This window comes from Hippopotamus amphibius, chromosome 8 (assembly GCF_030028045.1).
Source record: "Hippopotamus amphibius kiboko isolate mHipAmp2 chromosome 8, mHipAmp2.hap2, whole genome shotgun sequence".
Classification (NCBI taxonomy): Eukaryota; Metazoa; Chordata; class Mammalia; order Artiodactyla; family Hippopotamidae; genus Hippopotamus; species Hippopotamus amphibius.
In genome coordinates, this window is record NC_080193.1 from 126,504,876 (window position 1) to 126,515,287 (window position 10,412).

General features: G+C 39.2%; 1 protein-coding gene across 1 annotated transcript; it reads left to right on the top strand.

Annotated features, from left to right (window-relative positions):
- Positions 1-9,468: 9,468 nt before the first annotated feature.
- Positions 9,469-9,819, top strand: LOC130859241 (60S ribosomal protein L35-like; the record flags this gene model as incomplete). The annotated part of the gene is made up of 1 exon (XM_057746514.1): positions 9,469-9,819. A coding segment is annotated over exon 1 (351 nt), but the record flags the coding sequence as incomplete, so codon positions are not given.
- Between the last annotated feature and the right edge of the window lie 593 nt (positions 9,820-10,412).

Genomic DNA, 10,412 nt, shown 5'->3' on the forward strand with positions numbered 1-10,412 from the left:
AAATTCGGATTTATTGGGTTTTAATAAAATATTCTCAATTTTAAAACTGATAACTATAGAAAATATAGAAAATAGGAAAAGTAGGAGGAAAACTCTTCTTTTTAACATCTGAATTTTATGATGAAATAATGCCTTTAATTATTTAGTCACTCCTCTATTTGGACATTTGGGTTATTTTTAATTTTTCACTATTATATATAATGCAGCAGTGTGCAAATTAGAAAGTTTTCTAATTTATTTAGGATAATTTTCTTTTAACTTTGATTTGCATACCATACAATTCATCCTTTCAAAAGGGTTTTGAATTAAGTTTTAATTCTGTGATTGAGAGTCTTTCTGTTATTATTTGTCAGTTGTTTCTCTGAGAACAATGATGTCCCAAAGTAAAAGCCCAGGACAGTGTTGTCCAATAGAAATATAATGCAAGTCGTATAGGTAATTTTAAATCTTCTGGCAGCCACATCTTTAAAAAGTAATAAGAAACAGGTGAAATTCATTTTAATAATACAATTTTATTGAACTTATATCTAAAATGTTAAAATTTTCAGGCTTTTTTTTTTTTTTTGCTGCAAAAAGCTTATTGTTTGCATTTGGGTCCAAGGCTTGGGAGAGGGCTTCCAGGATAGTTAAAAAGCTGCCTAGTGGCTGCAGAGAGGGGCTTTAGTCGGAAGCCCTGACACCAGAGGGACTCCTCAAAGGCTGCTGTGAGACAGGCTGGGACCTGGGACCCTTTACTGGAGTGCTTGCACCTGGACAAATGTCTCTTCCAGCAATAGAGTACAAAGAAACTATAAGGGACTAAAAATAACTGCATGCATGCACAACTGGGGCAAATTATGAACAACGGAATACAAAAAGGCCAAAACCCAATTGCATGCATGGGGAGCAAAAGCAGGGTTCTACCGCATGATCTCTGCACACAGCACTACCAAAGGGATGGGCAGATCACCTAAGCCACCCCTCCAGCCCAACCCACCAATCTAACCCCTGCCCTCACCCCATTTAAGGGACCAGATCATCACCCACCTACTCCCACCCCCTAGCGAGCAAGGACACCTGTTACTTGTTTTCTCTCCCTCCTGCTGTAGCACAAGTCCCCATAAAGCCTTATCTAAATTTCTCACCTGGCCTCTTATCAATTTCTATTGATTAAAGAGTCTAAGGACCCAGGTTGGTGACAGCTGGGCTCCAGAACCCCTAGTCATGCTTGAGGGTGAGTGAGTGGAAGAGAACTCGCCCAGCCCAGCCTGGGGACCAACTAGCCTGCAGAGGTGAGTCACGTGATCACCATCTTCCTGATGAGTTTCACCTGCTTATCCAGGACCCCCTCTCTCTAGGAAGTCACACGTGGGGTGGGGGTCTGGCGGGCAGAACCCAGGGCAAGCAGATCCAAAAAGGTCTGGTTCAGGTTCTTCTCCACAAGAATAGCAGCTTCCATAGCGTCCTGGGTTTTACCCCACTCATCTTGGGGCAGCTTTTGCACGTCATGGAAGAGGGCACGGCCGCCCCGCTGCTTTTGCATGTTCAAAGAGACACAGGGCGCCCTCGCGCTAATCCTCAGCCAGTTCGTGGAAAAAGTGGCCCATACTCTCCAGAGCCACATCATCTGGCTGGAAATAGAAGTCCAGAGAGAGGTAGGTGTCGGAGGCCTGCTCATGCAGGTTGACCAGGTGGTGGACGGTGGCCTCCACCTGGATAGAATAATTCTGACAAATCTGGAAGCTCATGGTTGATCAGTAATAAGGAGCTAAAAAATGGTGTTGGCTGGCCCCAGTGGGCCAAGGATAGCTGAGTGGTTGGTTCTGAAGGTCGTGACTGGAAAAAATGTTGGAGGGTGGCCAAAGGCTGGAGCTAAGGGCGTCCCTGCATCTGTTCCGTCCAAATACTGTTGCAGCAAGAGACGTCGCGGGTTTGCCGGGCGCAGTGCCTCAGCCTTTAATCAATATAAAAAAATTATTACTGAGATACTTTATCTTTTTTTATCCACATTCAGTTTCCAAAATCTAGTATGTGTTTTAAAGTTCAGCAAACCTCAGTTTGAATTAGTCATATCTCAAGTGCTCGACAGCCACATGTGGCTAGCGGCTGCTGTGGGGGATAGTGCTTGCAGGTCAAGGAGTTTGGCTGACTGTATCTTCTTTGGAGGGTAGCAGGACGTTGCTTTAAATGTATCCTCTGATTTATTTCCCGTTGTTATCTTCCTTTTTTAAATAAAAAAATGAAGCAGGAACAAAATTTAGGTAACTGAAAAATCCTCCTAGATAGAGAATGGTTAACTAAGTACTTACTGCTTTCACATCCTACTTCATATTGAATATTTGTACCTGAGGAATAACAATTTATAACGTGTGAAAAAAAGATGGTTTTAAAATATCTACTCTGTTATTGCAATTGGACCCTGGAGCTATTTTTGTTTCTGGAATCTATGTGATTGTGCTGAATGCTAAACATTAGTGCTAACGTTCTCTCAAATTAGTAAATACTTTTCTTTATTGGGTCTTTAATGATGAAATAAACAGGAAAAAAAACAAATGGATTTCACTGTTCTATGCAGGTGAAAACCATGTTTTTCAATGTATTCTTTTCACAATAAAAAGTATTTGATCTGAAAGCCTCTATAATCCCCAGGACACAACAATCCTTCTCTGTTGTATGACAACTTCCTGCCATGCATAATTATTTTCCAAAAGCATATCAGGTCAGAGCTGAAGCATAGAGTGGGGGAAAGAGTCCATGGTGACCTTAGGCAGATTGTTTTACTAGTAGGAATCAGTTGGCTAGTTATTACCACCTGGCGCTGCTAATGAGTCTGGTTGGGAAAACAAAGCTACTAAGCATTCCACAGCAGACTGTGCTGTGGTCCAGGTCTAGGGAGTCCTCTGGGGTCTGGCAAGCATGTGAAGATACATTTTAAGGTGTTTGGGCTATTATAGAAGTCGAACTCTTAGTTCTTCAGTTTTAAAAGAAACACGTTGGGAATTCCCTGGTGGTTCAGTGGTTAGGACTCACGCTTTCACTGCCGAGGGCCGGCATTCAATCCCTGGTCGGGGAACTAAGATCCTACAAGTCACACAGCACAACCAAAAGAAAAAAAAAAGGTTGCTGAGAAAACTTTATTGGTTATTGATTCATTTATGCTTCTGTAACCGAAGTATTTTACTGTTTTCACAATATAATTTTAAAAGCTTCTATATCTGATGCATTAAAAGCCATTTATTTGTAGTATTCTCATAGGAAGTAGACTAGCTTCCAAGAAAGTATTTCCACTACTAATTCAAATTGCCTGTAAGCAATCTAGATACAGAGACAATATAGTGCCGTTATTCAGAGCAGGAAGGCTATTGTCAGAAAGTCCTAGATTCAAATCTACTCTCTACCACTTACCGGCCCTGTGACCTGAAGCACATTATTTTTCTGGGCATAAGATCCCTCTCCTGAAAATAGGAACAGTGAGAACTTTTTGAAGGCTCAAGTGAGATAATGCATATGTGGTACTTAACTGAGTACCCATCACTGCTGTCTTTGTTGTGGGGTTTTTTGGGGGAGGGGCATTGTTATTATTACATACATCTCATGTATTCCAAGCTATCATGGCATGAGAGGAAAGCATGCCTATCCACCAAGTTGTGAGAAACAGGGAAAAAAGGATTGGAGTGATGGGAAGATGAAGTAGTAGGAAACAAAGTAACTTATTTACCAAAAAGATGCTTTACTAATACACTCCACATGTTGTTAATTAATGATTTCAATACATGTTTGTGAGCAATAACCATATGCAAAACACTATGCTTGGTATTGGGGTTACAAAGATTAGATACGTTCCCTGCCTTCCATAATCTCAGAGCCCCGCAGTGTGTTGCCTTTATTATTGTATGTACCACCTTGCCTTATAGTCCTTGACTAGCTTATCGGCGTTGGCTTCTTGATTATAAGCAGGAATGCTGTTATTCACATTTGTACCTCTGCACTCAGCGCAGTGCCTGGCTCATAATGGGTACTCAATAAGTGTTCGCTAAAGTGAATGCCTTAGCATAAAAAAGGGATTCAGTCACTATTGGATTTCCAACTGTAATAGATAAGCTCTTTGAAGCCAAAGACCCATGCTTGTAAATTTCTCCATTAAAAGAAAGTTCTTGATAATTATGTTAGCAGTTATGCCAATATTAAAATATCATTCTTAAAATGAGTTGCTATGTAATATTAAAATGCAGTTACTGCAATCTCAATTTTCAGCAGTTTCCTTTAGTCACAGGTGCATAAAATATACAATTGCATTGCACTGTTTTATCTAAAGGAAATAAAGCAATGCAAATATGCTCTCTGATAAATAGGTTATTCTTGAACTTTGGAAAACCTTTTATTTTTCAATTAGATACAGTAAATAAGCTTTTCGTTGAATCATAAATGCTGGGACTTCATTATTTGTTTTCCACTCAGATCACTTTGGTCTATTTCCTATTTTAAATGATAAAATTTGGATCATGAAATACATTTAAATGAGGAAAAACTGATTACATCATATGTATGTTTTCCAATTCTCACGTGGAGGTTATGTAGTCAATGAGAGCAATTCATAATACTGTTGCAGTGTATTTGATAAAATTATGTTTTGAGAGTGCGTGCTTTCTGATGTGCCCTGAAATTGCACGTTATGACATCATTACTGAACTTTGTGGAAGTTTGTAACTGATGCCTTGATAAGATGAGTGGAGGCAGGCTATAGATATTCCTAGTCTATTAAAGCTCATTATAATCAATAGTCAAATCAAATGCTAATCTACAGCCTAATCCAAGAATGACGACTTTCCATTAATCTGTGATGGATTTTTATTTCTTTATTATGAGCTAAATGTGTAAACACAGAATTAACACAGCCATCTTGGCAGGATTTAATTCTCAGGGCTCCCTCTGCTGGTAGTGAAAGGCAACAAATTTACAGAGAGTAAGAATGAGGGTATCACCACTATTATCACAATTTTGCCATTTTATTAAAGCTAAATTTATTGCTGGACCCTTATGCAATAAAACCAAATGTTTTGGTTTACAGCTAGCTAATTTTCCCACTAAAGATTAAGTGATATTTTTGTGGTTGAATTAATTAGTCTTTTCATCATAGAAAATTGATCTATTTTGTATCTAAAATAAAATATTTGCCAGAGTTATAAAGTGTAATTTATAACATCACTTATACAAATGATTACCAACAGCTTACATAAACAGAACACTTAATAGAGACATAGTGAAGATTTAGTAGCTACCCAAACTACTTCACCCTCCCCTATATAATTTCTATACAGCGTAAATACATACCCCATATACCAGCTAAGACAATTACATTCTGAGCCATAATATCTCAAAATAATACATAAAAATACATTTAAAATGGAAAAATATTCAACTTGCAGTTCTCTGAATGTATATAGTGCCCTTTAACTTTGAAAGTACTTTCACATTTATCCTCACATTTTATCTTAACATCCCTGAGATAGAGCGGGTTCTATCATCCCAATTTAATAGTCACAGTAACCAAGATCAGAGAGGTTAAGCAGTTGACCCCAAATTACACACGAGTTAGTGGAAAAGAGCCTTGAGCTCTTCCAATAAGGCTTCAAGGCCTCTCTCTCTTGAGGACCATTTAAAAGCCATCAAGATAATTATTTAAATTATCTCATTTTTTATTAACTGTGTTGTCTTGAATTGCCTGTCCATATTTATGCTTCACAGTATCCTGTTCAGACCACCTCTTAATAAACTATATCTGAGGGCTGTAGACAGTTTTCAACGAAGTGCCCTGGCAGTGAATTAGAAGAGAGAGAAGAGAACAGGGAGAGAGTCATCATTTCAGCGTTGTCCACTTTGTTGGTGAGAGAGAGTGGGCTGTGTTCTTCTGGCTCTGATTTCCTAGATCATTTGGGAAGTGGTGAGAGTTCTGCCATTGTATGGGACCATAATCTGGGTTCTAACTGGGTCAATCTCAAAATAAAACGAATATTTGAGTTCCCAGGAGTTACCCAGGCCTATAAGCAGAGGGTCTTTTGAAACCAAATCACGAACTTAGCTTTTTTTCCATGCATAAATGAGCAACCTTTTAGCAAAATTTAATGACAGAGTTGAAACCAAAGATTCTGTTCTTACAATCCGCAGTGAAATCGGTTTGATGGTTTCAGTTCAGTGCATATCATGAAAGTGCTCTGGCACAATTGATAGGATGTTCACGAGGAGGTAAGATACAGATCCACAAATTAAATTACTTTTCACCCCAAGAGATATTTATAGGGGTGATCTATCAAGGTTACAAGGAAGACCAGTGACATGACAGTAAGAATGCTTAAACTAAGCTTATATGCTGGCACATAAAGACACCTGCAATTGTGTCCTTGCTAACTATTACAATTGACAACTTTTCATTAAAAAAAATGTTTCCGTACAAAAATCAGTTCTAAGGATTTATACTTGTTTTTCAAGTTGAATAAAAATGCAAAAATGTGTCAATCTATTTTATTATAGAAGAGAAACTACCTACAACTTAAGATATGTGAAATTACTTTTTCTATAGCAAAAAAGGTCAATGTATTTTATTATAGAATAAATGCTACTTATAGCTTAAAATAAGGAGTAAAGACCAGAAATGTGAAATTTTGTGTTTTCACAGCTATAAATCCGTTCAATTGCAAAAAAATATTTTTCTGAATAGAAACTTCAGCAAACATTTTGCTTTCAGAAAGCCTACCATGAGAGCAACTCTGTTTCAACTACATTTCAATGTTAGATAGTACAGATAGATGAAATTGTCATCTATCCCACAAACTTCAATAACTCTTAATTGGGATGAAATCCGGTCCACCTGAAATTTAGAATTCATACACACACATTGTATTATTTCCTTGACTTCGTCAACAATTGAGAAAATAGACTTCACTATGCTTTCAAAAGCACAGTAACACTTAAACTATATCTCATGTATCTGATCACTTCATTCTTCAAAATACAACAACCAAGGAACCAGAAGAAAACCGAAAAGACATCTAAGAAATAAAAATAAATCAGGCCAAAGTTCATCCCCTTTCTTCCTAAGAAAGTTTCTTGGCCTCTCTTTTATAGTCTATTTACTCTTATTTTTATATACATTCCAATAAGCTTGGTTACCCTGGAAGAAAAGCATGGCTAGAGGTGGGCAAACTGACATTAAGAACAGCATTTCATGCATACCAGATACAAATCAAATTCCCACTCAGGTCCAAAGAAAGGGAGAATTGTGAAACACACGAACACAAATCCATCTCTAGTCTAGTCACAATACCAGAGAGCAAGATTGAAATGTATTTTATAATCTCTAATGAATGATAAGCTGAAGAATCTATACTGCCTACTATCTCAAATAAGAATTATTTACTCTACCACTTGGCTCATACTGGGCTGTCACAAATCTAGAGAGAGACCCCTGAGAAGATTTATACTAGGGAAGGGAGGACAGGCCTCTTCCTCCATGCCTGAGTGCAAACCTAACTTCAGAGGCCCAGACGAGGGCCAGCCAGGGAGGGGAGCAGTCAGAGTTGGCAGCCCATGTAATAGGTGTTCACATCTCTAGGTAGGGCCACTTTACAGGGTCTCCACTGCAGGTTCTTCTGCTCTACTTGTATTCCCGCACAGAAAAGCTGTCCCCTAGCCTTCCTGGGCAGCGTCCAGAGGGGTGGGAGTGAAGGAAGATTTTTGTCCTTTTGATGTAGAGGCATTCTGACAAGAGCAAGAAATGGAGACTCAGGGTTACATACTTGGTGACCAGTTGTTCTCCCAAAGCGATAAATCATGGTTAAAACAGAAAGTCATGTCAAGTACATTTTGCCAATCGACCTTTCAATACTGAATTGAAGCCCCATTTTTCCCTGAATAAATATAATCTTGATTTGAGGAAGTCATAGTTCCTGTATTTCTTTGGTTCTCTCCCGAAATGTTGAGCCCAATAAAAATGGAGATATTCTACAAAGACTATAAAATTTGTAATTTTGAGTGGATATCTTTGAGACTCTTTAAGTGAACATTTGAAAGTCTTTAGTGGTTATTTAGAGAATCTCAAAGCCATCATTTTCAACCTTCTTAAGTATGAGGATCCCTTGCTGAAAGTCCTTTAACTTTTAGTATCTGCCGATTGGGAAGCTACATAGTGATGACAAGCTACTGCCAGGTTAATGATTAATTTTAAATTAACTTGCATTTAATCAGTCACAACATATACATATATCTGGAAAGTAGCAATACCTATACGTGGGAGACACAAATTCAGAATCCATTCACACACCTTTTACAGTAACTCCAAGGGCTCCTAGAAATTAAGATCCATAGGTTGGAAACTACCTCTTTAGAAAAATTAAACTTATGAAAATAAGTAACTAAAGGAACCATTTTCAATGTAGGCATATTTTAATTTGGCAGACATCTAAAAACAGATCAAAATGAGTACCATTCCCTTTTCCTAGATCAAGTGCATTTTGAATATGAATGCGATAAACTGAAAAAATAAATATTTGACTGGCATTGAAACAAAAGAGACTTTATATTTTAATACAGGAAGGGATGGCAGAAAAACCAATCCTTGTGTGAAAAAAAGAGCTTAGGGTTTCTTTTTTTTCCTTTTTCTCTTTTGTTCCAGGGGGAGAAAGGAAAAAGCAGAAACATAAGATGATTAGGTAGCAGATCATGTAGTGACCACGAGCTCATTTTTAAGAGCCAGATAAACCTGAGTGGGACACCAGGGTTCAACCCTAACCAGCTGTGGAATCTTGAGCCTGTTCACATCTGTTTCTCGTGTGTAAAATGGGAATCATACCTACATTAGAGAATATGATAAGGGTTGAATGAAGTAAGTGTCAGGTGCTTGGTGCATAGTAAGAGTTATAACAGTGGTGGCCATTGATATTATTGGTGAATTTTGCATTCACATGGATATTCTAGTGAGGTTTAGCTTTAGAAAGCTAATGTTTTTTAGTACACAGGGGAAAGGACAAATTGCAGACAGATCTAAAAGCTAGACCTCCAAAATGCAAAGAGAGGGCACTTAGGTATGTATCATCACTTAAGTCAACTCCAGGAGATGAGAAAATGAGAGAAAGAATTTTATCACTGTTTATTTTGTGCTTGGGCTCTTTGCTGAGGCCACAGGTACTAAATGATCTCTGTACTCTTGGTATTATGGGTACCACTTGCAGAAGAATTAAACCATTTTCTTGCTTAAAAAAAAAGCCTATAGACTTAACAGAATATCTGAGACAAGCGTGGATTATGACGAAGACATAGCTTTCAGACCTTCTTACTGTTTGAGTGAAATTTATAGTCTTCACTTGTGAGAGGAAGCCAGGTACCATGTTTAAATAGGCGCTGTGTATCCCACTGCTAGGTTTAGAGATTGCTTATTGTCAAAAAGGATCTTAGCTCTTTTCCTCCAAGAAGGCATCAGAGGCAGACTATACAGCCATGGCCAAGATTAAGGCTCGAGACCTTTGCGGCAAGAAGAAGGAGGATTTGCTGAAACAGTTGGAGGACCTGAAAGTGGAGCTGTTTCAGCTGCACATTGCTAACGTGGCAGGTGGCACAGCTTCCAAACTCTCCAAGATCCAAGCTGTTCACAAATCCATCGCCTGTGTACTCACCGTCATTAACCAGACTCAGAAAGAGAACCTCAGGAAGTTCTACAAGGGCAAGAAGTACAAGTCCCTGCATCTGTGGCCCAAGAAAACGTGTGCCGTGTGCCATTGGCTCATCAAGCACGAAGAGAACCTGAAGACTGTAAGAAGGCGGTCAAGGTCTGAGCATCCAGGCATCAATAAAACAAAAACAGGCATTCTGGGCCGGCAGCAGCACCAGAGCCAAGATGGCGGCCAGCAGGAGGCTGATGAAGGAGCTTGAAGAAATCCGCACATGTGGGATGAAAAACTTCCGTAACATCCAGGTTGATGAAGCTAATTTATTGACTTGGCAAGGGCTTATTGTTCCTGACAACCCTGCCTATGACAAGGGGGCCTTCAGAATCGAAATCAACTTTCCAGCAGAGGACCCATTCAAACCACCGAAGATCCCATTTAAAACGAAGATCTATCACCCGAACATTGACGAAAAGGGGCCAGGTCTGTCTGCCGGTAATTAGTGCCGAAAACTGGAAGCCAGCAACCAAAACCGACCAAGTCATCCAGTCCCTCATAGCACTGGTGAACGACCCCCAGCCCGAGCACCCGCTCCGGGCTGACCTAGCTGAAGAATACTCTAAGGACCGTAAAAAATTCTGTAAGAACGCTGAAGAGTTTACAAAGAAAGATGGGGAAAAGCGACTAAAATCTGCCGCGATCGATTCCAGCGAGTGTGAGCAGAGACCCCAGCAGTGTCTTCAGACACCCTGCAAAGCAGGACTCTGTGGAAGATTG